The 27,107-nt window shown below is 42.5% G+C and overlaps 1 protein-coding gene across 2 annotated transcripts; it reads left to right on the top strand.

Moving 5' to 3' along the window:
- Window positions 1-5,622: 5,622 nt before the first annotated feature.
- FUCA2 (alpha-L-fucosidase 2) lies at window positions 5,623-26,420 on the top strand. Of its 2 annotated transcripts, none has more exons than XM_025294446.3 (7): window positions 5,623-5,936; window positions 12,610-12,797; window positions 17,614-17,953; window positions 19,532-19,742; window positions 19,946-20,136; window positions 22,713-22,821; window positions 23,716-23,860. In XM_025294446.3, the coding sequence occupies exons 1-7, from the start codon at window positions 5,719-5,721 to the stop codon at window positions 23,782-23,784; spliced, it is 1,326 nt and encodes a 441-aa protein (XP_025150231.2). In that variant the 5' UTR covers window positions 5,623-5,718; the 3' UTR covers window positions 23,785-23,860. The 2 variants fall into 2 exon arrangements, with proteins under 2 accessions (XP_025150231.2, XP_006075254.2); XM_006075192.4 differs by lacking the exon at window positions 23,716-23,860 and adding an exon at window positions 24,900-26,420 and having other exon boundaries at window positions 5,624-5,936.
- The last annotated feature ends 687 nt before the right edge of the window (window positions 26,421-27,107 follow it).

Below are 27,107 nucleotides of genomic sequence, written 5' to 3' on the forward strand. Positions count from 1 at the left end.
TCTACGAGGAAGAAGTACTATTATCATTCACATATAACAGGTGTGGAGACTGAGGTACAGAAAGGCTGGATGACTCCCTCAGGACCACAGAGCCCTGGAGTCGAGGAGGAAGCCAGGATGAGCATCCTGTGGCTGACTGTGAAATCCACGGTCTCAGACTCTGCGCTATGCTGCTCCTCTGCCTCCTCTGAGACCCCTGGCCTCTTTCATTCATTCCTCCTTCTACTCCTTGCCCTCAGGCCAGGAAAAGTCCGGATTTTATTTCCCCATGTCACATGTTGTCTCTACCATGAGGCCGGTTGGTTTACCATATAAAGAATGGCGTGGGTTTTCAGTTTGTTTTGAATGCTTTACTTCTGCGTTTCCAAGAGAGAGGCTCCATGCTGATGTCAGCGTGGGGCAAATGTTTCATTTCTTCCATTGTCCACTTCAGAGGAATTCTGGGAACTGCCAAGACTGGCTTCTGGCAGCCACCCAACTCCCATATGGAGATCCAGAATGTATTCTCGAGAGCCTCACTGAGATAGCAGCCCCAGCCTCGGCAGTCCCTGAGGCCGTCAACAGCACGACTGCTTCCTCTGGCAGCAACAGACGTTGGCCGTGGCTGGCTGAGCTGCCTTTTCCCACGGGAGATCAGGAGCAGTGACCATGGTAAGCACCCCGAGGACCAGTAGCTCCCCAACATGTGGCTGCCGGCACTGGTGGCCCCACCTGTTGCTACAAGTGACAAATACTTGACCCTTCTACTTTCTTCACCTGCTGCCTCCGGGTGACCTCAGACAAATGGGATGGGATTGGGGCCCCTTAACTGTGTTGCCCATTGAGGCCCAAAGCTTTCCAAGATGAGCCAAGCACACTTAAAACATCTATTGTTTCTCAGATACCCGGATTCTCTATCAAAACCTTTAAATACAAACTTTAAACCCTAGGTGGTGGTGTTCTATTGCTCAATTAGCAGTAGCTTTACGTGCTAAGGCTGTAGCTTTGTAAAGCATTATATTATAAAATGGGACGTACACGCTCGCCATCAGTGACCATGTTCTAAAATGTTTCATCCTCTCAGTCACTTAAAAAGTATATTTTGAGTAGCATCTCTTCATTTCCAGATAAATCTATTTCCTATTCATTCCAAATCCTTCATCAACAGTTCCCATCTGGCATTCTAGGATTCTTATGTTTCCTCAGGGCTCTAGGGAAAGTCTTTCACCTATTTTCAGTATTTCCTACAGAAATTGTACTTATATGATAAGGTTGTACTTATTAACTAAAAAAACAACAATGTTCTTTGCTTTCTGGTGAAATGGTAAATGACCCAGTGGCATTTATGCAGATCAGAAGGTCTGATTTGCAGTCTTTAACTGAAATACATGCTGTGTGCTCTTTGTGACCCTGTGGACCATAGCCCACCAGGTTCCTCTGTTCATGGGATTCTCCAGGCAAGAATAGTGGAGTGGTTTGCCATTTCCTCCTCCAGGGGATCTTCCCGACCCGGGGATCAAACCTGTGTCTCTTCGTCTCCTTCATTGTCAAGCAAGTTCTTTACCACTAGTGCCAAAATACAATAACGTATTACATGAGAAAAGAAATTTGTCTGGAAGATGGAAACTTTCAAAAGGTGAGGTTCACATGGGCAAAGGATGACTGATGAGAAGACTGGGCCACATGTCTAGTCATCACAGTTATGTCTACCGTCCCTCTAAGAGTTCACAATCTTCTTGTCACTGTGAAAAATGCCTTTTACATTTATTATGCAAGTGTCTGTTTCAAGGGATGTCAAGGCACAGTGACTAAAGGTCCGTTTCTTTTTTTATTCAAATGTGCCCTGGAGGTTCAAGGGGCCACTGAGGTACTATATCATCCTAGGATCAAAGACTAGAAAATAAAAATGATCACCCCACTTTTTCACTAGCTGGGGCTCCTGCACTTGGTAATGATGTCCAGTGGATTCTCAGATTGTCTTTTCCAGGATAACCACACTCTGAAAAGACTGGGAGCCCTCCTGTCAGACTGTGGTGCTGGGAAGCCATCAACATTGCATCAAGAGGGTAAATGCCTTTATACCTGGGGTGACAGGTGGCTGCTGCTGCTCCCATAGCTTTGCAGAGAAAGGAGAATGAAGGCAACAGCTACTTAGTCTCATTTTCTTCTTTGTTCTTTCATAATACTTGTTAAAAGGAGACAAGCAGCCCCAAATGGAGTCACTTGTGCTAAACCCAACCAAGACTTAATATCAGCTAATCGCAGTTTCAGCCTCTCTCAGGAGTAGAATTTTAAATAGTTCAGTCTGAAATTTCCTGGTCTGCACGAGGGAGGTAACCTGCTCCAGACCCCCTGCATTTCCATAAGGCAGGGTTCCCCGATCCCCAGGCCATGGACTGTTTTTGGTCTGTGGCCTGTCAGGAACCAGGCTGTGTAGCAGGAGGTGGGTGGTGGGCTAGCCAGTGAAGCTTCATCTGTATTTACAGCTGCTCCTCATCACTTGCGTTCCCCACCTGAGCTCTGCCTCCTGTCACGTGAGCATTGGCATTGATAATTTAAATGTAATGTGCTTGAAATGGGCTTCCCAGGTGGCACTAGTGGCAAAAAACCCATCTGCCAATGCAAAGGATGTAAAAGATGTGGGTTTAATCCCTTGGTTGGGAAGTTGCCAAATCACATCTGACTCTTAGAGACCCCATGGACTGCAGTTCAGGAGGCTTCCTTGTCCCTCACCATCTCCCGGAGTTTGCACAAGTTCATATCCATTGAATTGGTGATGCCATCCAACCATCTCTAGATAGTTAGATATTCTCAGTAACTGATTTTATGATCCCAATCCTTGCATCTCTTTGTAGGTAGAAAATCATTAAATCTCTTCGTGGTGACATCAGCTCCTCCTGACGAGCAGAAAACGTTTTGTAAAGTAAGTGCTTGATTACACTGAACTCCCCCTTCGCCAAAATCTTATATATTGACCCACTGCCTCTTCTCTCACTCCCACCAGGGCTTCCCTGGTGGCTCAGATGGTAAAGCATCTGCCTGCAAAGTAGGAGACCTGGGTTCGACCCCTGGGTTGGGAGGATCCCCTGGAGAAGGAAATGGCAACTCATTCCAGTCCTCTTGTGTGAAAAATCCCATGGATGCAGGAGCCTGGCAGGCTACAGTTCATGTGGTCACAAAGAGTAGAACACAACTGGGTGACTTCACTTTCACTTTCGCTGCCTCTTTGGGGTGGTCTTTCAGAGCATTTGAGATGTGTCTCCAGGGCTGCAGTCCTCATTTCTCCCCCAAATAAAGCTTAACTCTACACATGGACATCACCAGATGCTCGATATTGATATCAGATTGATTAAATTCTTTGTAGCTGAAGATGGCAGAGAAGGCAATGGCACCCCACTCCAGTACTCTTGCCTGGAGAATCCCAGGTACGGGGGAGCCTGGTGGGCTGCCGTCTATGGGGTCACACAGAGTTGGACATGACTGAAGTGACTTAGCAGCAGCAGCAGCCAAAGATGGAGAAGCTCTACACAGTCAGCAAAAACAAGACCAGGAACTGATTTTGGCTCAGATCATGAACTCCTTATTGAAAAATTCAGACTTAAATTTAACAACATAGGGAAAGCCTTTGACTATGCTAAATCCTTTGAGTTTGTGAATCACAACAAACTGTGGAAAATTCTTACAGAGATGGTAATACCAGACCACCTTACCTGCCTCCTGAAAAACCTGTATGCAGGTCAAGAAGCAACAGTTAGAACTGGACATGGAAAAACAGACTGGTTCAAAATTGGGAAAGGAGTATGTTCTCTGATAGCTCAGTTGGTAAAGAATCTGCCTGCAATGAGGGAGACCTGGGTTTGATCCCTGGGTTGGGAAGATCCCCTGGAGAAGGGAAAGATTACCCACTCCAGAATTCTGACGTGGAGAATTCCATGGACTATGTACTCCATGGGGTTGCAAAAAGTCGGACAGTACTGAGCGACTTTCACTTTCACTTTCATGTCAAGGCTGTATATTGTCAGCCTGCTTATTTAACTTATATGCAGAATACATCATGAGAAATGCCGGGCTGGATGAACCAAAGCAGTAATCAAGACTGCTGGGAGAAATATCAATAACCTCAGATATGTAGATGACACTACCCTTATGGCAGAAAGCAAAGAGGAACTAAAGAGCCTCCTGATGAAAGTAAAAGAGGAGAGTGAAAAAGTTGGCTTAAACCTCAACATTCAAAAAACGAAGATCATGACATCCAGTCCCACCACTTCATGCAAATAGATGGGGAAACAATGGAAACAGAGACAGACTTTATTTTCTTGGGCTCCAAAATCACTGTGGACAATGACTACAGCCATGAAATTAAAAGATGCTTGCTCTTTGGAAAAAAAGCAATGACAAACCTAGATAGCATATTAAAAAGAAGAGACATTACTTTGCCAACAAAGGTCCGTCTAGTCAAAGCTATGGTTTTCCCAGTAGTCATGTACAGATGTGAGAGTTGGACCATAAAGAAGGCTGAGCATCAAAGAATTGATGCTTTTGAACTGTGGTGTTGGAGAAGACTCTTGAGAGTCCCTTGGACTGCAAGGAGATCCAACCAGTCCATCCTAAAAGAGATTAGTCCTGAACGTTCATTGGAAGGACTGATGTTGAAGCTGAAACTCCAATACTTTGGCCACCTGATGTGAAGAGCTGACTCATTTGAAAAGACCCTGATGCTAGGAAAGATTGAGGGCAGGAGGAGAAGGGGATGACAGAGGATGAGATGGTTGGATGGCATCACCAACTTAATGAAGATGAGTTTTGAGTAGACTCCGGGAGTTGGTGATGGACAGGGAGGCCTGGTGTGCTGTGGTCCAAGGGGCCGTAAAGAGTCGGCCACAACTGAGCAACTGAACTGAACGACTGAACAACAACAAAACTTAACTCGAAACTCTCTAGTTGTGTGTCTTTTTTAGTCGACAGAGCTTCACTGAGATTGAAGCCCATCTGAATTGCGCTTTCAACCTTGGTTAATCATTCCAAGTTTCTGACTTCAGATTTCTCAAGCATTCATTTCACTGGTTTCACCTGTCTTAGGCCACTGTTTTCAATTGCAGTGGTTCTCCAAGTTTGGTGTTCAGACCAGCAAAACCAGCATCATGTAGAACTTGGTTAGAAATGCAAATTCTGGAGCTCCAACCTGAATTGGGACTCCAAGGCTGACAACCACAGTTCCAAACACACCCTGGACCTTGGGTGGGTGGGAGTTGGGTGGGTGGGTGGGAGAGGCTGAGAATGATCTGGGTGTTTCCATGCCACCCGCTGGATGGTCCGCCTGCGGTGTCTGTATTGGGCTCCTGGTCCACGATTCCACCCAGGCTGCTCAGTAGCGTACCTTCTCTGGGCGGTTTCTGGAAGCGTCCTGCAGCTTGAACGGAGAGGCGCTCCCACGGGTCCCTGAACCAGACTAGTTTCTTCTCCCTCGAGAGGATAATCTAGGAGGCTGAGAGGAGCAGGCTCAGGGCAGGCTTTGGGGTAATATTGGCCTCCTTAGTTATGCAAGACAGCGCTGCAGACCTCCTGGGGTCATTCTGTTCCAGGGCCCGAACCGCGGCCACTCCCATACCAGCGGGGAGGGTGCCTTTTTTCTAAGGCAGCTTGGTCAGGTGACCGTGGCGGCTCTTACTTAGCCGGGGACGCGGAAGGACGAGCTTTCGGAGGCCGCGGGAGAGCGTCCAGGACGGGGGCTGCGAGGCTATGCGAGCCCCGAAGCTGCCCGGGCCGGCGCTCCCGCTGCTGATCCTGCTGCTTCTGCTGCCGCCGCCGGGTTTCGCGGGCGGCCCCGCGCCCTTCGACCCGACTTGGGAGTCCCTGGACGCCCGCCAGCTACCCGCCTGGTTCGACAAGGCCAAGTTCGGCATCTTTATCCACTGGGGCGTGTTCTCCGTGCCCAGTTTCGGGAGCGAATGGTTCTGGTGAGCACGCCTCCCTCAGTCTCCGCTAATCCCTCTTTGCACCCCACTGGCCTGCAGCTGGGACCCAGACTTCCAGCCTTTGAGGGTTTGTTTGTCTCTTAGTTTCACCTCCTGCTGTTTGAGCCGCGCTTTGCATTTCCGGGTGTTACGTTTATGATTTACTGGGTAAGTGGTTGGTGCTGGGTGAACGCTGAATTTTTCTTCCGTGTGACTTCAAGAGTCAGACACTTGATGTGGCTCTGGCTTCTCAGCTTCTTGGTAGTTGTACTTCTCAGTTCTTATCACTCTGCAGCCATCGACAGAATAAAATAGCAGAAAAGTAATGGGCTTGTGTGGGGGTCGTAGGAGGAAGCTCTGGGCCTAAACCGTCCTTGTCCTTCCAACTGCAGACTCGCTCCATTGCTGTTCTGCTGCTACTTGTCAATTGTCAGTTGTTCTGCCACGAAGCAGGGTTTAAGCATAAATTCATGGGTATGTGAGACTTCTGTTCACTTGGGCATTCACTGGCTTTTTAACCTTAAAATGTTACCACATGTAGCCCAAGGAAAAATTTAAAAAAATGACTCTAGAATATTAACCCTAAGAAACTCCAATTATTAACAGATCGCTATGTGAAAAGTTATGAACAAAGCTAGTGGAGGTGGTGGAATTCCAGCTGAGCTAATCCTATAAAAGATGGTGCTGTTAAAGTGCTGCACTCAATGAATCAGCAAATTTGAAAAACTCAGCAGTGGCCACAGGACTGGAAAATGTCAGTTTTCATTCCAATCCCAAAGAAGGGCAATGCCAAAGAATGTTCAAACTACTGCACAATTGTGCTCATTTCACATGCTAGCAAGATTATGCTCAAAATCCTTTGAGCTAGATTTCAGCAGTACATGAACCAAGAACTTGCAGATGTACAGGTCGGATTTAGAAAAGGCAGAGGAACCAGAGATCAAATTGCCAACATCCACTGGATCTCAGAGAAAGCAAGGAAATTCCAGAAAAACATCTACTTCTGCTGCATTGACTATGCTAAAGCCTTTGGGTGCTTCACAGTGAACTGGAAAATTCTTAAAGAGATGGGAATACCAGACCGCCTTACCTACTTCCTGAGAAATCTGTATGCAGGTCAAGAAGCAACAGTTAGAACCAGACATGGAACAATGGACTGGTTTAAAATTGGGAAAGGAGTATGACAAGGTTGTATGTTGTCACCCTGCTTTTTAACTTATATGCAGAGTACATCATGAGAAATGCCAGACTGGATGAATCACAAGCTGGAATTAAGACTGCTGGGAGACATATCAATCTCAGATACGCAGATGATCCCACTCTAATGGCCGGAAGTGAAGAGGAACTAAAGTGCCTCTTGATGAGGGTGAAAGAGGAGAGTGAAAAAGGTGTTGAAATTCAACATTAAAAAAACTAAGATCATAGCATCTGGTCCGTTTATGGCAAATAGATTGGGAGAAATGGAAACAGTGACAGATTTTATTTTCTTGGGCTCCAAAATCACTGTGGACAGTGACTGCTGCCTTGAAATTAAAAGATGCTTGCTCCTTGGAAGGAAAGCTATGATAAACCTAGACAGCATATTAAAAAGCAAGAGATATCAGTTTACCAACAAAGGTCCATCTAGTCAAAACTATGGTTTTCCCAGTAGTCACGTATGGATGTGAGAGTTGGACCATAAAGAAAGCTGAGTGCTGAAGAATTGATGCTTTTGAACTGTGGTGTTGGAGAAGATTCTTGAGAGTCCCTTGGATGCAAGAGATCAAACCAGTCAATCCTAAAGGAAATCAATCCCGAATATTCATTGGAAGGACTGTGGCTGAAGCTCCAATACTTTGGCCACTTAATGTGAAGAGCTGACTCATTGGAAAAGACCCTGATGCTGGGAAAGAGTGAAGGAAAAAGGAAAAGGGGGTGGCAAAGGATGAGATTGTTAGATACCATCACTGACTCAATGGACATGGATTTGAACAAACTCAGAGATAGTGGAGGTCAGGGTAGCCTGACATGCTGCAGTCCGTGGGGTTGGAAAGAGCTGGACACAACTTAGCGACTGAACAAAATGTGAAAAGTGGGCTTGCCTGGTGGCTCAGTGATAAAGAATCCCCCTGCCAGTGCAGGAGACACTGGCTTGATCCCTGGGTCAGAAAGATCCCCTGGAGAAGGAAATGGCAACCCACTCCAGTATTCTTGCCTGGAAAATCCCATGGACAGAGGAGCTTGGCGGGCTACAGTCCATGGGGTCTCAGAAAGATTTGGACACGACTTAGCAATTAAACAACAGCAACAACATGTGAAAAGTGGTGCACAAAAAAATTGCTCTTTAGATTTTACCTTGAGAGCCATACCTTTACAGCTTTAAGTGTCTCACATCTTTCTTGATTAAATACTTCAGGTATGTTAAGTTCTTCAAGATAGAAATGTTACTACATATATGTATGCATAATACACATATATACACATAAATAATATATTCCTAAGTAAGATAAGAAAATAAACAATGAATATTTAAACTTACGTTATACTATATACATAATGTACAACAAATTTAATTCATACGATATATATTCCATATGACAACTATAAAAAAAACACCCAGTGTGAGAGTTGTGAATTAAGTTTTATTTGGGGCAAAATTAGGACTGTGACCTAGGAGACTGCCTCTTAGAGAGCTCTGTGGAACTGCTCTGAAGATGTAAGGGTGGAGGTCAGTGTGTTGTTGTTGAGTTGCTAAGTTGTGTCCTACTCTTTGCGACCCCTTGGACGGTAGCCTACATTTGTGACCCCGAATCCTCTCTCCATGGGATTTCCCAGGCAAGAATACTAGAATAGGTTGCCATTTCCTTCTCTAGGGGATCTTCCCGTCCCAGGGATCAAACCCACATCTCCTGCATTGTAGGAAGTTTCCTTACCACTGAGCTACCAGGGAAGCTGGAGGTCAGTATATATGTCATTTTTTGGTGAAAGGGGATATATGCAATCAGCACACATTTTGACACAAGGTTACTGCTAGTCACAAGAAGGCCACTGCTCGTCACCAGGAACAGACGTCTCCCTTAATGATTTTAGTGCTTTTCTAGCTATGAGAAACATGCAAGAAATTGGGCTCATAAAATCTTCTGAAAATATCTGACTATCTGAAAGGCTGTTCTGGCAGTTTTTCCTAATCTCCACCCTGTCCTTTCAGGGTGTGTTGAAAGTCAGCAACTACAGTGGCTAAGGACTTCATTCTTATAGAATCAGATGGCAAGTGACAATTTTTAGTTGGCTGATACAATACAGAGTATAAATTATATATTGTATTACACTGTAAACATTTACACTATAAACATTGTACCACTTTCTATGAAGACACTGACTTTCTGCAACCAGTAACTTTTCTTATTCAGTTAGGCCAATTGATGTAAAAGAACTGCATAAGCTATGGAGTACTATTCATATACTCTTTTGAAATCAACTTGTAAAATATGGGACTCTTTCTTTCCATAACCTGTATTACCAAATATATTTGCTTCAGGATATTATAAATCTTTCTTTGTAAGCTTTGTGCTGTGAGGCATTTTGAATTTATTTTTGAAACGTTTTGATTAGCAAGGTGTTGCGGTCCTTTAATGGACTGGAACCTGGTGGTCTGGAGTTGACGATAAGAAAGTGAAAGAACTCCCTGGGTTACGCAGAGAACCAATAAAGTCCTAGGACAGGGCTTGTACCACTCATGTAGGCACAGGGCGTCCTCTCGAAGAGGTCTTGAAAGCCTGGGCAGGAAAGTGAGCTCGGCAGGCTTCCATGCTTCAGAGAATCAGCCAGAGAGAGAGATAGAGAAAGAGACAGAGAGAGAGAGAGAGAGAAAGATAAGGACACGGGGACCCAAGTCTCTGGTGGAACAAGGGTGCTTTATTGAACTTTGTGTGAGTATATATACTGTTTTACAAGGTAGCTTCTTCAGATAAAGATCAAAAGACCAGACTTTACAAGTTACCAAGGAAACAAGGAGTAATAGAGGTCATAAAACCAGAAGACAATCCATATCAAAGAAAGAGGGTCGTAAATAATCACTTTTACCATATGGAAAAGCTAATGAAGGAAACCCTATGCATGCATTCCATCTCATGACCTCAGTCCTGGGAGCAGCATGCCGCTCAGCTCGTTCCTGTTACCAGGAACTGATAAGGAACAGAGGGCTCACGAGAGACAGGAAACAGTACACAGGAATCCTACTGTTAAACATTCCCTGACAGCAAGGTACATAAATTAACAAATTTCTTCATCTTATATTGTGTGTGCTCACTCAGTCATGTCTGACTCTTTGTGACCCCATGGACCCACCAGGTTCCTCTGTTTTCATGGGATTCCGCAGGCAAGAATACTGGAGTGGGTTGCCATGCCCTCCTCTAGGGGATCTTCCCAACCCAGGGATTGAACCCGTGTCTCTTATGCCTCCTGCATTGGCAAGCAGGTTCTGTTAACCACTAGCACCTTTGTTCAACTGGGAAGATTAGGTAAATATACATTTGATGCTAGGAGAGGATTTGATGTTTGTTAGTTGAAACTAGTGCTCTGCACAAAACAACTAGTTTTGAGTCATCTTATTCTTTGTAATGGTTAACTTCTTGTTTTCTACAAATAAACACAAAGTTGTTTATTTTGACCTGGAACAATAAAGATAATTCTTATACAAAACAGAGTATATTTTTGATGGTCTGGAAGTGCAATAACCCTGTAGAAGATTCTTAATTATCTATAGTTTCCCTTTTTATCTCCTCTAAATCTCTGATCTCACTCGATTTGACCTGGGGCAGTCAACAGCAGAGATGAGTATATTTGACTATCCTTAATGGCAGCTCAAAAACAAATATAAATGGTGGGCTGTTTACTGTAAGTGCTTCTTCTCATCTCTATTACTATGAAATTTGAGAAGTGACTCTAGAATATAATAGAGAATGCAGGTTCAAATTAGATGTGCTAGGAAAAAAATAGAAATCTCTTATCTTTTAACTTTCTGACTCTCCCAGTTTCTCTTTTGCAGTTCCATTTAAAAGATAAAAATGCACCATGGATCAATTAGGATACTTTCACCTGAAGGTACAGAAAACTCAAATAAAAGATATAATAATAGGAACTTATTACTATACATAATAAGAAATTTAGAAGTACTTGGCTCAGTGATGAAATCAAAGTCCTGGGCTCTTTGTCATCCTCAGCCTGTTAACTTGTCCTGTCATGGTGACATGATGGTGTCCAGGCATCACATCACACAGCCTTGTCCAAAGGCAGATTGTATCTCCTTCTACTAGAGAGGAGACCATTCCCAGAATCTCCCAAGTTGGCTTCCCCTCCAGTTCCATTGGCCAGCATGGGTCAGGTGTCCATGTGGTAGCTGTGATGGAAGCTAGGAAAGTATGTATCTGACTCTTGGGCAGGTAAAGAATAGTGCCTGTGACACAGTATGTCCTTCAGCAAAGCCTTCTCAGCAGAAAGAACCTCCTGGTCATCTTTGGAGATCTAGTGCTGATTATGAATTTGTTCATCCAGTAAAAACACTCTTATGAAAGGAGTAGTGAAAGGAAGAATAAAAGATGGGTCAGAGGGGGGACCTGCATTTATTTCATGACCATGAGCTTACTGCCATGTTTATATAAAATGCTTATCTAAAAATTATACTTTGAGGATTTCCCTGGTGGTCCAATGGTGAAGACTCCGCACTCCCGGTGCAGGGGCCTGGGTTCCATCGCTGGTCAGGGAACTAGATCCCATATGCTGCAACTAAGAGTTCGCATGCCGCAACTAAAGATCCTGCATGCTGTGACTAACATCCAGGACAGCAAAATAAATAAATAAATAGTTTTCTTTTTTTAAGTTGTGTTTTCAATGTTGTTTTCCTTCTGAAGCTCTGCTTAGGCAGTTGAGGCCCCAACTGCTCAGAATAAGTGCATATAATCAGTAATCCTTGAAGACTGAGTCAGTATATTAAAATAACAGCATCTTCTTAATTTTACTGTCATTTCCTCCCCAACTTGTTCCCTGCTAGTGAATATAATACATTTATGTTATATTTTATGCACTTTGTCTTCTTTTGAAGACGTCATCATTTATGTTACAAAGGACTAATTATGTATACTCCATGTTGCAATCTAAAAGTGAAGAATTAAGAGCAAATGGGTGACTTGTTTGCTTAGAATGTTCTGGTTGATAAGCTGAGTAGAGTTCACAGAGGGATAGATGGAAGACTATGGAAGTTTATGTAAGCTTTCCTTAAGTGAAGTCAGACTAAATGGGGAAGTTAGGAAGGGAATCTTAGTAACATCTGAACAAGGGAGAATTTTAGTAAAGGGAGTTATAGTTGACCCTTGAATAGCATAAGTTTGGTCTTCTTTTATATGTATTTTTTTTTAATAAATACATAATTGGCCCTCCATATTCAAAGGATTTGCATCTCTGGATTTAACCAACCTCAGACAGAAATTTTCACCTACGTTTGCTTGAATCTGCAGATGCCCAAACTGCAGATCTGGAGGGCAGGCTGTAGTATGCCATTTTATGTAAGGGACTTGAGTACTCACAGATTTTAGTATCTGCTGAGAAACATGGGACTCATTCTCCATGAATACTGAGGGATACCTATATTTCAAGTGTTCATGTGTATGCTACTTATATGCTATTTCCTTCATCCCCCTAGGTGGTACTGGCAAAAGGAAAAGATACCAGCTTATGTGGACTTTATGAAAAATAATTACCCTCCTGATTTCACATATGAAGATTTTGGACCACTATTTACAGCAAAATTTTTTGATGCAAACCAGTGGGCAGATATTTTACAGACTTCTGGTGCCAAATACGTTGTCTTAACTTCCAAACATCATGAAGGTGAGTAAGAACAACATCTGCAAACACTGACAGTGGTTAGAATGTGAAGTAGTTCTTTTGGGAGAAGAAACTAAAGCAAGGTCATCCACATGAAAACAGAGTTTTCTCTTAGGAGCAATCCTAAGTGGCTACTGACATTTGCTTGTAATTTAAGAGATCACATGTTTCCCCAATTAAGAAGCATTAAGAAAAAGAAAAAAAGGAGCATTAAGTATGCAGAAAGATCATAATCTCCACATATAGAAAAAAATGGAAACTGATCGCATTTTATTATATGCATATTTAACAATTTCTAAGTAATGCAAGATTTGATTAAAGCCTTTTGAAGGGGAATGCGGTTTGCAGGTCAAAGTTTACAACTGAATTGAATTCTTTGCATTTTCTTCTCACCTCTGTAATGCATTCTGGGAAGGTAACCTGGGGATTATTTGCTATTGTCTTACATCATGACCTACACACAAGGTGGTACTTTTGGTCAACTCTTATATGACCCAGTTGAGGAAAGTCTGCTATTGATGAAAATGACACGGGCCACCTGAAAGGAACAGGACTGCAAGGCTGTAATGATGCCCAGAAATATCAGAGATGGTGGAAGAATATCTAAAAAGAAACAGAGTGGTTGAATCACGGTTCTCCAGAGAAATAGAGCTAACAGGAAGATAGAGCTATTATAGAGGAAGTATAAGTATTATACAGGAAATAGAGCTATTATACAGGAAGTATAATATGTATAGATTTATCATAAGAAACTGGCTTATGCAACTATGGAGGCTGAGAAGTCCAGACCCAAGACAGCCAGTTATATAGTTCCAGTCTGAGCCCAAAGGCATCAGGAACAGGAGAGCAGATAATACAAGTACCTGTCCAAATCTAAGTTAAAAGGCAGGAGAAGACTAATGTCTCAGCTCAAAGACATACAGAGAAAACAATTTTTCTTTTTAATTAAAAAACAAAAAACACGACTCCTTAAACTTTCCTGCTTTTTTTTTTTCTTTCTTTTTGGCTACAATGCACGGCATACAGGATCTTAGTTCCCTGACCAGGGATTGAACCCATGCCCCCTGCAGTGGAAGTGGGAAGTCTTAACCACTGGACCACCAGGAAAGTCTGAAGAATTCTTTCTTAACCAGCCTTTTATTCTATTTAGGCCTTCAGTGGATTGGATGAGGCCCACCACTTTGGGTGGGCAATCTGCTTTACTCAGTCTAACTATTCATATGTTAATTTCCTGTAGAAACACCTTCAGGAACATATCCTGAATGATGTTTAACCAAATTTCTGGGCACCCTGTGGCCCAGGCAAGTTAACACATAAGATGAACCATTAAAGTGATCTTACATTAATAGGATAGAATCTACCCATTATCATTCCTGTATCTACAAGATCAAGGAAACATCAGCACGTTATTATTCTTCCAACAGCATGTTAATAATTAGATAATCTGGACCTCTCTGATGGTCCAGTGGTTAACAATCTGTCTGCCAATGCAGGGGATGCAGGTCCAATCCTTGGTCCGGGAAGGTCCCACATGCCTTGGGGCAACTAAGCCAGAGTTTAGAGCCCTCAAGCTGCAACTCCTGAAGCCCATGTGCCCTAGAGCTCTAGCTCCACAACAAGAGAAGTCACCTCAATGAGAAGCCTAAGTACCACGACTAGAGAGCAGCCCCTACCAGCTGCAACTAGAGAAAGGCCCGTACATAGCTAGAGAAAGGCCCATACATAGCAACAAAGACCCAGTGCAATCAAAGATAAATAATTAGATGATTTGTTTGCATTGGAATAAAAAAAATTGTCTCATTGTTTTCTGCAGCAGTGCGTGGGGGATTACGAGGGAAGAATGAAAACTCAAAATAAGGAATCAGGATATTTTTCCTTTTGGCCACAGTCCAGTGGCTTAATGATTTTTTTCCTGCAGGCGTTTCTCAGGCTGAGATGGATACTTAGGACATGTTGATGTCTAGAACTTCTCCAGGCTATATGGTACAAAGTATTACTTAGCTTATTTAAAAACATAGCAAAACAACTCTTAATCATGCTGTGAGGACAAATGATGTAGCCCACATTTATACACTTTCTAGGACCATATTGTTGGAAGTTTTCATGCCTATAGAAGAGACCCTGCTGAGCCCAGTTAGGCTGGAAGACCACTGTGTGAGCTTCTGGTGGTGCTACTGAACTGAAGACCCAAAGTGGTTTTAGCACTGCCAGACATTAGGGCCTGCCAAGTTGAGACATATAGAATAAGACTTTAAATATCACTGACAGTGCTTTGAAGCTTACTGCAAACATCTTTAGAACCGGTGTGAGCTCTTTTAAAAGTTTCTTCAAAATGAATCCAAAGAGTGTGTCCATCTTCAGTTCAGTTCAGTTCAGTCGCTCAGTCGTGTCTGACTCTTTTGCGACCCCATGAACTGCAGCACGCCAGGCCTCCCTGTCCATCACCAACTCCCGGAGTTCACCCAAACCCATGTCCATCGAGTCGGTGATGCCATCCAACCATCTCATCCTCTGTCATCCCCTTGTCCTCCTGCCCTCAGTCTTTCCCAGCATCAGGGTCTTTTCAAATGAGTCAGTTCTTCGCATCAGGTGGCCAAAGTATTGGAGTTTCAGCTTCAACATCAGTCCTTCCAATGAAAATTCAGGACTGATCTCCTTTAGGATGGACTGGTTGGATCTCCTTGCAGTCCAAGGGATTCTCAAGAGTCTTCTCCAACACCACAGTTCAAAGGCATCAATTCTTCGGCGCTCAGCTTTCTTTATAGTCCAACTCTTGCATCCATACATGACCACTACAGGACCACTGGAAAAACCATAGCCTTGACCAGATGGACCTTTGTTGGCAAAGTAATGTCTCTGCTTTTTAATACACTGTCTAGGTTGGTCATAACTTTCCTTCCAAGGAGTAAGTGTCTTTTAATTTCATAGCTGCAGTCACCATCTGCAGTGATTTTGGAGCCCAGAAAAATAAAGTCAGCCACTATTTCCACTGTTTCCCCATCTATCTGCCATGAAGTGATGGGACCAGATGCCACGATCTTCGTTTTCTGAATGTTGAGCTTTAAGCCAACTTTTTCCACTCTCCTCTTTCACATTCATCAAGAGGCTCTTTAGTTCTTCTTCACTTTCTGCCTTGGACTTGTCCTAATTTATAAAAGTAAAGTGTTACACCAAACACCTTAGGTATGTTGGTTCACAAACATTCCTTTAGATTTTAGTAGGACAGTAACAATGTATTCATGTTCCTAGATCCTAATTAAGATTTTGAGGCTTTTATATTATTCCTTAAGTATTTCAATTTATATAGTGCTTCTATGGTTTTTATATAGAAAAGCCAGCAATCTAAACGCAAATTCCTTTTAAAATATAAATTATTTCACAGTGCTTATGTAATGGCATTCTTCTTATCCATTTAGTTGGTAGATAATTCACTTTTAGGTAATTTAAAGCACAACATCCAAGCTTATGATTTTAGAGTAGGATGAGATTACAGATGGTGGGTACATTTCAAGTATAGAACTACTAGGGAAGAGTGCCTTACCCCCGACCTGGGTTAAATGAATAATGAGGGTAAAGGAGATTTACTCCTGAACATGGAGTATCAGTGTTCTATGAATCATACTATAATAAAATAATTCTAAAATCAGGGAATATACTCTTTGATTTAGAAGGCAGGAATCATGCAGGAGTGCATCTATGGTTTTTCCCTATAAGTGGTCACAGTCATTGTTTAGAATGGTGGATTTGGAAGATGTTCCCATCTCAGCTATGATCTGCTAATGTTGATTGTGATTTTGTACTAGACCCTGTGCTAGCCGTTGGCTGAGGATATAACAGGGAACACTGCAGACATGACACTGTCCCTCCAGGAGCTTATCATCTAAGAGGGAGAAAGATCAAACTATACAGACCTTATTTTCTTGGGCTCCAAAATCACTGGCAACCCACTCCAAAAGCTATGGTTTTTCCAGTAGTCATGTATGGATGTGAGAGTTGGACCATAAAGAAGACTGAGCGCCGAAGAATTGATGCTTTCAAATTGTTGTGCTGGAGAAGACTCTTGAGAGTCCCTTGAACTGCAAGGAGATCAAACCAGTCAATCCTAAAGGAAATCAGTCCTGAATATTCATTGGAAGGACTGATGCTGAAGCTCCAATATTCTGACCACCTGATGTGAAGAGCTGACTCATTGGAAAAGACTGTGATGCTGGAAAAGATTGAAAGCAAAAGGAGAAGGGGATGACAGAGGATGAGATGGCTAGATAACATCACTGATTTAATGGACACAAATCTGAGCAAACTTCGGGAGATAATGGAAGTTCTCGTCCGGTAGTCCATGGGGGTCACAAGAGTTGGACACGACTTAGCCACTGAACAACAACAATGGGGTGCCCTGAGAAGTACTTTAAAAAATCTTGGTTCTACTTTGTTTAAATTCTCATTTGTTAGGGACCTCTCTGGTGGCTAACACTCAGTGCTCTCAATGCAGGGGAACCAGGTTTGAGCCCTGGTCAGGGAACTAGAGCCCACATGCCATAACTAAGAGTATTGCATGCTGCAACTAAGCATTCCTGCATGCAGTGACTAAGGCCCTGTGCAGCCAAATAAATACATAAAAATATTTTTTAAATTCTCATTTGTTTCTTGCATGAAAGCAAAATATATACTAAGGAAAAAAATGGTCATAAAACAGATGTTCGTAGAAACTGATTTATATGTCATGTGTACTGCCTCTATAACTTGGTGTTGGTATGGGTGCACATTTACTAGAACAGAGTTGATATATATGCTTACAGAGGCTTTTAATATAATGTTGCAGGCTTCACCTTGTGGGGCTCAGAGTACTCGTGGAACTGGAACGCAGTAGACGTGGGGCCGAAGAGGGACATCGTCAAGGAACTTGCAGTTGCGGTTAGGAACAGAACTGACCTGCGCTTCGGGCTGTACTACTCCCTTTTTGAGTGGTTTCATCCGCTCTTCCTTGAGGATGAATCCAGCTTGTTCCAGAAACGACAATATCCAGTGTCTAAGATGCTGCCTGAGCTCTACGAGTTAGTGAACAAGTATCAGCCAGAGGTGCTCTGGGCAGATGGCGATGGAGGGGCCCCAGATACCTACTGGAAAAGCTTAGACTTCCTAGCCTGGTTGTACAATGAGAGGTGTGTGTGCTACTAGACTGCTGTCATGAGATTCCTAATACCTGTATAACATTAGTTCTTGCTTCTTGAAATATTCCCCTTCAGGCTTGTTTGTGACATGGGTAGAAAATCATTATAAATAATGCATATTAGATATATCAATATTTACTCAAAATATCAAGAGTTACAAGAACACTGGAATATTCTTAACAAGAATTAGTTAGCAAGAATACTGGAGTGGGTTGCCATTTCCTTCTCCAGGGGATCTTCCTGATCTGGGAATTGAACCCATGTCGCCTGCACTGGCAAGTGGATTCTTTACCATTGAGCCACCTGGGAAGCCCTAAGAGTTACAAATCAGGAGTCAAATATAGCTCAACAGTCTAATTTTGAATTGAGACTAAAAAAAAAAAATCACAGCATCAAGAACTCTGAAGACGAATTTTGTAGGTCCCCATTTTCATCACCTCTCTGGGCAATGCTGTTCATCCATCACTGTTTCTCATGCTGTGCTTTTCAGTTCCTCTCATTGCTTCTTCGCATCCTCTTACATTTGATAATCTTTGCTGCTTGGACGTCACCCTTGTCTGTCTCTTTTCCTTCATCGTCAGCATTTCACCTCTTCCTGTTCTTTCCTTTTGTTTTCTAGCATGTTCCAGGCTGCCCCATTAGAACAGGGAGTTCTGACTAAGCTCCTCTGTAAGGCTCACACTATATGGACCAAATTGGTGTCTGTATCTCGAAAGTACTTGGTATTGTGCTGTGAAGTTAGGGAGAGTCCTGCTAGTGTTCTCTGGGCCCACAGGGGATGCACAGACAAATCCTCTGGAGAGCTCTTGGTACATAACCGCAGTTTCTCTAGGTACTCCCTTCCAAAAGGAAATACTGGGAGTCCTCCACTTCAGTTTGTGAACCAAAACGATCCCCTCTAAATGGAGAAGTGCAGGAGGTACCACCTGCTATGATGAATAATGTTGTGGGAATATTTTATGCCACAGTGAATTCCATCCATAACAGTCAACTTTGCTGAGATCTTCAATATTAGGCACAATTGTAAGAGAAAGAGACTAGGGGAGAACATTTAAATAATAGTAAAACTCTTTTAATTGTTGTGTGTGCTGGGCATACATAGGTGTCTTACATAGATTGTGTCAGTCGCTCAGTTGTGTCTGACTCTTTGCGACCCCATGGACCGTAGCCCTCCAGGCTCCTCTGTCCATGGGATTCTCCAGGCAAGAATACTGGAGTGGGTAGCCATTCCCTCTTCCAGGGGATCTTCCCAACCCAGGGATCGAACCTGTGTCTCCTGCGGTGGCAGGAGGATTCCTTACTGTCTGAACCACCAGGGAAGCCCAAGTTCTGTTCTAATAACAGATGAAGAAATTGATTATTCAGAGGAATTAGGTAATTTGCTCTAGGACAAGGAGCTTAGCAAGTAACAGGCCAGGACTACAACTTCCTCAGGTCTAGCTTACTTCAAAATCATGGGGTTTGTATTATATTTGACTATGGTTATTTTCTAAGAGTGGATTTCAGTCAGACCTCTTTTCAGTGACGTTGCTTTTATGTAAATTTTTTTAATCATCCTTTTCATTTCAGCCCAGTTCGGGACACAGTGGTCACCAATGACCGTTGGGGAGCTGGTAGCATTTGTAAGCATGGTGGCTACTATACGTGTAGTGATCGTTATAACCCAGGACATCTTTTGCCACACAAATGGGAAAACTGCATGACAATAGACAAGTCTTCCTGGGGCTACAGGAGGAATGCGGGAATCTCTGACTATCTCACAATTGAAGAATTGGTGAAGGTACAGTAAAATGTCTGGTGACCATCACAGTGATATTCATAATAGTGTACACGTGTGAGAATTATGTTTCTAAACTGTATGACTCAACGGCCTGGAAACACAGGACATGACTCTTTTTTTCCTATGTGTGTTCTCTTAGATAGTGATTAATGATGGAATTGTTTTCTTCCTCTTAAGAACTATATTTATTCTTAATTTTTAAGCAACTTGTACAAACAGTTTCATGTGGAGGAAATCTCTTGATGAATATTGGACCCACACAAGATGGCACCATTTCTGCAATTTTTAAGGAGCGATTGAAGCAAATGGGAATCTGGCTTAAAGTCAATGGAGAAGCCATCTATGAAACCGATGCTTGGAGATCCCAGAATGACACGGTCACCCCAGATGTATGGTAAGTACTATTTGATAGAAGAAGGCATTTAACATTTCTCAGAGATAAAGAGAACAGTATAATAAAGAGGAAATTGGATGAATGCCCACCTATACAAAATATTTTATTTACTTAAAATCAGCGTAAACAATTATTTATCAAGTTGAGCTGAAATAATTGCTAGATTCCTTCTAACAGTGGATAAATTTTAGGGAGAAATAAAATTTCTTACAAAAATTGTAGGTAATTTAGAAAAATGAAAAAAAAAAAAGTGCTGAGTGGTTAATCCAAAAGAGACTTTTGGTTTAGTCAGGTAAATTCTAACTTTTGCAGGTGTTACATCTCATCAAATTAGCAGGAGGTGCCATAGGGCAGGAAAAATATATTCTAATAAATCTAAACCTGAACTTCCTTTAAAATTAATTGTCTCAACTGGCTAAATTTTAACTAGTATCTCCTATAAAAGCATATGGTGGTTTCTGATGTAGGATCTTAACATACACAAATAAGAGTAGTTCTCCCTGGTAGCTCAGACTAAAGAATTCCCCTGCAATTCAGGAGACCTGAGTTTGATCCCTGGGTTGGGAAGATCCCCTGGAGGAGGGGTTGGCAACCCACTCCAGTATTCTTGCCTGGAGAATCCCATGGACAGAGGAGCCTGGCGGGCTGCAGTCCATGGGGTCACAAAGAGCCGGACACGACTGAGCGACTAAGCACAGCACAGTATTGGTGAAGCTCTAAAAGCTCACCTGTGTTACCACCAAAGCGAGTACAGCCTGGTCAAGCATATACCAAAAGATTAGACTAAATACTCTTCTTTGAACTTATGACTTCAATTGTCAATTCACTGAAGAAATTAAAGCAAGGCAGTCTACACAGAAGCAGCTGACTGTAAAATTTTAGAATACTGGATCTGGGAGAAGCCATAATGAGAACTCAGCACCAATCTTTCATTTTATAGAAGCTAGTTTTAAATTTGGCTTTAGAATTTGCTTCTGTGTTTATATTTGACCATGAGCGTGTCTGATCTGGAACTTGACAATTATTAAGAATTATTCCATTAAGTTTTCTTTCAATAAGTAAAGATAGAAGTCAAACTACTTAACAATCCCTATAAGGCTGTTGCCTGGTTCCACTGCACTGAGCCCAGGTGGCCACTCTCCCTGCCTCATCAGTGGAGCTCTCTCCCCACAGGTTCGTGTGTGTTTCCCCTCCTTGCTGCATCTTTAGATGGCTATCTAGACTCCCAAGGCCATCTTTGAAATCCTTTTCGTTTAAGCCCTGGCTCACTGTTGCTGTCCCCAGAACTTAATGTTAGTTGCTCAGTTGTGTCCGACTCTTTGCAACCCCATGGACTTAGCCCACCAGGCTCCTCTGTCCATGGGGTTCTCCAGACAAGAATACTGGAGAGGGTTGCCAGAACTACTCTTCATATAATTCTGACTGTGTATATTCACAGCTCTTCTAATTTGCTGGCCCCTCAGTTCTTGAGCTTCCCGAGTGATGCTAATGGTAAAGAACCCACCTGCCATGCAGGAGACTTAAGAGATGCAGGTTCAATCCCTGGGTTGGGAAGATCCCCTAGGGGAGGGTATGGCAACCCACTCCAGTATTCTTGCTTGGACCATCCCATGGACAGAGGAGCCTGGCAAGCTACAGTCCATAGGGTTGCACAGAGTTGGACATGACTGAAGCGACTTAGCAGGCATGCAGTTCTTGTAGTTCCTTCTTTCTAGGGATCCGGTCCCCTTCTTTTGGTCGTACCTTAGACCTTGCATTTCCAGTATTTGTACTCCTTTCATGATCTCAGTCTGAATCATCCCACTAACTCCCTCCTCTTGTATTTCAGTTCACTTCAGCTTCCAAACGGCTCTTTAGAGAGAGTGGAGGTTGAAACAATCATTCATGGCCAGTGATTTAATCAATAGTGATTAATGAGGCCACCATAAAGAACCAAAAGAATGGGGTTCAGAGAGCTTCTGGATTGGTGGCAGTGCTGGGAGAGCGGGGCACCTGGGGAGGGTGTGGAAGCCCCCTGCCCCTCCCCACATACCTTGTCCTGTGCATCTTTTCCATCTGGCTGTTCCTGAGATACATCCTTTTATAATAGACCTGTAATCCAGGAAGTAGAATTCTGAGAGCTGCTCTAGCAAATTAGCTGAACTCAAGGAGGGGGTTGTAGGAACCTCCAATCTATAGCCTGTGGGTCAGAAGCCCACATGACAATCCGGACATGTGAGTGCTATCTAAATCTGGGGAGGGGGCAGTCTGGTAGGAGTAAACCCTGATCTTTGGAATGTGACACTGCTTCTGGGTAGATGGTGTCAGAATGGAGTCGAACCGTAGGACGCCCAGCTGGTGCCTGAGAACTGCCTGGTGATGCAGGAACTTCTCCCCCACACCACACACTACACTGGGATTGGGGTCAGAATCCTTTTGGGTGCTTTTTATTGCTACCATGGGGCTATTTTTTCTTCCCTCTATTAAAGAAAACATTGGTAAATATTTACTAAATGGAGGTATCTCAGGAAGATAATTCTGAACCTGACCCATAAATAATGAGAAATATTACTATGCATTTTTTTTTTCTTAACCAGGTACACATCCAAACCTAAAGATAAGTTGGTCTATGCCATGTTTCTCAAATGGCCCGTATCAGGACAGCTCTTTCTTGCTCAGCCCAAAGCTACTCTGGGGGCAACAAAGGTAAGAGGGAATTTTGTCTTTATTGTTCCTTTAAATTGCTGACTAGAACACCCTGAGGAAGACATTAACTTTTAACTTCAAGGTGAGCCTTATATGTATTCCATTTACATCTCATGACAGTAATTTTAAAATGAGCTTTATCAATGGCAATGTTTGGCAAAAACTGTTGAAAATTTTGTTTCATTCCCCAGAAAACCAAGCCTATAAAACAGTTACATCATCTCCATGCTTATCAAAATATCTTCTCCACAGTCATGCTGTGTTGTTCAGATTCACTTCAGTTCAGTTCAGTTGCTCAGTCAGTGTCCGACTCTTTGCGACCCCATGAATCGCAACACGCCAGCCCTGTCCATCACCAACTCTCAGAGTTCATTCAGACTCACATCCATCGAGTCGGTGATGCCATCCAGCCATCTCATCCTCTGTCGTCCCCTTCTCCTCCTGCCCCCAATCCCTCCCAGCATCAGAGTCTTTTCCAATGAGTCAACTCTTCTCATGAGGTGGCCGAAGTACTGGAGTTTCAGCTTCAGCATCATTCCTTCCAAAGAACACCCAGGGCTGATCTCCTTTAGAATGGACTGGTTGGATCTCCTTGCAGTCCAAGGGACTCTCACTGCATGCATCCAAAACTGACTCTTTTCATAAGACTGGAGTTCAGATTCTTCCCCTGACATATCACTCCAGAACACATCTGAATAAATGTAAGATGTCATGGCTCTACCATTTTAAGTTCTTAAAAAATTTGGAGGTTAAAGGTTAACCTTCTCTGCTGGCTCAGCAGTAAAGAATCTGCCTGCCATGCAAGAGATGCGGATTCAACTGAGGGTTTGACTCCTGGGTTGGGAATATCCTTTGGAGGAGGAAATGGCAACTCACTCCAGTATTTTTGCCTAGGAAATTCCATGGACAGAGGAGCCTGGTGCGCTACAATCCATGAGGTTGCAAAGAGTCAGACAGGACTGAGCGACTAAACAACAATAACAAAAGGTTAATCTAACAGTTGTGGCCATCAGCTCTGGCAATGAGTTCATTTCAATATATTTTATAACTTATTTTTAAGAAAATAAAAGTTTTCTGGGAGATGAATTGTCCAAATTCTTTTCCTTAAACCATTTTTCCATGTTTCATTTCTAACACTTGCAGCTGATCTGGCAGAAAAGGAGATAAAGAGTTCAAATCTGTTTATTTTTTTTTTTCAAATCTTTTAACTGCAGCTTAGAGGCCTGGGCATAACATTACCTTTTAATTTTATCTACGTTCTCTTTGTTGTTTAGTTGCCAGTCATGTCCCTCTTTTGCAACCCCACAGACTGTAGCCCACCAGGCTCCTCTTTCCATGGGATTTTCCAGGCAAAATACTGGAGTGGGTTGCCGTTTCCTTCTCCAGGGGATCTTTCCAACCCAGAGATCAAACCAGCTTCTCCTGCACTGCAGGCACATTCTTTACTGCTGAGCCACCAGGGAAGCTTTGGCCGCCCTTAATACTGTTATTTGAAAGTCCGCGGGTTTTGTTTTTGTATTATTCTACATGGTAAACAAAGTTTTCTGGTTCAAAAGAACCACAAATATATAGAAAACTACTTATTTAAATTCATTTTGTGTAAGACTAAGGATATAGAATAGTTACAGTAATAATAGATTGCACGCATGTACTGTTGATTAGTGGAGGTTACTGGGCCATCTGGGGAGGGAAGGTGGCTGGATAAGGAAGGTGAGCCTTTCCTTGAACATCCTGTGTCAGAGCCAGGCAGGCCTTAGTTGTGCAGTTGGTTCAAGAGTAATTTTCTCTACTCTGACACTATTCAGTCTATATGATTCTTCCTCAAATCCTGCACACTTTCGAGAGTAAGAAAGGAGCAAGAGAGATATATACATGCATTTGGATCATAAATTAAAGCAGTAAAACAATAAATTAAATTAATAAATTAATAAAATAAATTAAAGCGGTAAAATCATAAGTAAAAACAATGAATCTCCTGTCTACATCTCTCTTTAAAAAATGTCAACTGCTTCTTCCCAATACAGTGAGGAAGTCAGAGACACATATGGAGACATTTATGTGTATGTTTTAAATTTCAGGTTAAACTCCTGGGACATGGACAGCCCCTTCACTGGACACCTTTGAAGGAAAATGGCATTAAGGTAGACCTGCCTCAGCTAACTATTCATCAGATGCCCTGCCAGTGGGGCTGGGCTCTAGCACTAACTAATGTGACCTGATCTGCAGTAGAGTGCTTCCTCATGCGGTTATATCTAAGACTGGAATGTATATCAGGTTTCTGTAATTATAGCACATGGAGAAAGCAAATGTAAAATTGGCCAAGAATTTCCTAAATTACCCATGTAACTTTTAACTGTCCAATGCACTTTGCTATGTCTCTTCACACTGCATTTATTTCCATGTGTGAATCAGAGGTGGGGATCTTTGTTGTAGTGAGAAATTGGTGGTGGTAAGGACTGAATCATGTCTAATGCCAAATTCACATTTTGAAACTCTAAGCCTCAATGGGGCTTCCCTGGTGGCTCAGCGGTAAAGAATCCACCTGAAATGCATGGGACATGAGTTTGATCCCTGAGCTGGGAAGATCCCCTGGAGAAGGATGGGATTTGGAGATGTTAAAGAAGTAACTAAGGTTAAATGAAGACATCAGGGTGGGACCTTAATCCAATATGACTGGAGTCATAAGAAGAGGAAGAACACGGATGGAAGCACACAGAGGAAAGACCATTTAAGGACACCGTGAGAAGGCGGCCAACTGCAAGCCAAGGAGAGGCCTCAAGAGAAACTAAACCTGCTGAAACCTTGGGCTTTCAGTCTGCAGAACTGTGAGAAAATAAGTTACTGTGGTTTAAGCACCCTGTCTGTGGTATTTAGGACAACTCTAGCAGACTAATAAGGGCGTCCCAGGTGGCTCGGTGGTGAAGAATCCACCTGCCGAAGTGGGAGATGCTGGTTCAGTCCCCGGGTTGAGAAGATCCCCTGGGGGAGGGAATGGCTACCCACTCCAGTATTCTTGCTTGGAAAATTTCATGGACAGAGGAGCCTGGCAGGCTATGGCCCATGGAGTTGCAAAAGAGTCAGACACAACTTAGTGGCTAAACAACAACAACAAAGACTAACACAGGGTCATAGGTATATAATAAACTGGACTTAATGCTTATGCTTACAGTAACTGTCTTTTTATAAAAAAAAATGTTGTCTTTTTCCTTCATGGTAATAAAACTGATATATTTACTATAGATATTTAAAAATATACAGAAATGCCTAAAGACAAAATCACTAAGGTCACCATTATTAATATTTTAGTATTTATTCTTCCAGGGTTTTTTTTGGGTGGAGGCAGGTGAGGGTATAGGATTGGAGGTGTGGGCTTATTTTGTAGGTGGGCTAATTTGAGGTCCAATTTAAATGAGTTTTTTTCCCCTGTATTTATTTGCCTTTAAGCAATTTGAAGTTGAAAACCTTTCTGAAAATTATTGTGTATTCAGATTTTCCCTAAGAATGACGCAAAATACTGATACTGATGTAAATTTAAAGAAACACTGATTAAAGAACTCACTTCCCTTAATAAAAGATGTTCCACAAAGTTAGATATTTAACTGAAGTGCTACAGGCTCCATTTTGTTATGTTAATCAAATGCAGATATCTCATTGTTCCCTGTAGACACTTCAAGTAGAGAGGGAAGTAAAACACTATTCACATTTATTTTCTAAAATCATCTTTAAGTTGAAAATATTAAAAAAAAAAAAAATTCATTGCTGAAGCTTCTACAACTACCAAAATTTTAAAACCATTCTAACGTATTGACAGGAGTAAGTACTTTAAGAGTTCTAAATCCCAATTTCCATTTTATTAGAGGTCCAGTGAGGACAGATTTACATGATCCCCAACACTAGACCAAGAAAAAACAGAAAAAAGGAAAAAACTGTGAGTTAGAAGAATCTTAACATAAAAGTGAGGTCATCTGAAGCAAATCGTTTTGAGATGAAAATCTGTCAGTCATTTAAATCTCTACCTTGTCCATAATGACCTTTACAAATAGAGAATATAGGGGGAAAATGGAGGTATATGGCAACCCACTCCAGTGTTCTTGCCTGGAGAATCCCAGGGACGGAGAAGCCTGGTAGGCTGCAGTCCATGGGGTCGCACAGAGTTGGACACGACTGAAGCAACTTGGCAGCAGCAGCAGCAAGTAAATTATAATTAGATATAGGGTTTAGTTAATGGATAGCTATGAGGAAGCTAAAGGATAAAATACAGATCAGCATTCAGAGGTGCTGATAAA

This window comes from Bubalus bubalis, chromosome 10 (assembly GCF_019923935.1).
Source record: "Bubalus bubalis isolate 160015118507 breed Murrah chromosome 10, NDDB_SH_1, whole genome shotgun sequence".
NCBI classification, from domain to species: domain Eukaryota; kingdom Metazoa; phylum Chordata; class Mammalia; order Artiodactyla; family Bovidae; genus Bubalus; species Bubalus bubalis.

Coding starts and splice junctions, on each gene's coding strand:
- FUCA2 (XM_006075192.4), top strand. CDS start 5,719: ATGCGAGCCCCGAAGCTGCCCGGGCCGGCGCTCCCGCTGCTGATCCTG. Junction 19,743..19,945: donor CAATTGAAGAATTGGTGAAG/GTACAGTAAAAT, acceptor TTAATTTTTAAG/CAACTTGTACAAACAGTTTC. Junction 20,137..22,712: donor ACGGTCACCCCAGATGTATG/GTAAGTACTATT, acceptor TTTCTTAACCAG/GTACACATCCAAACCTAAAG.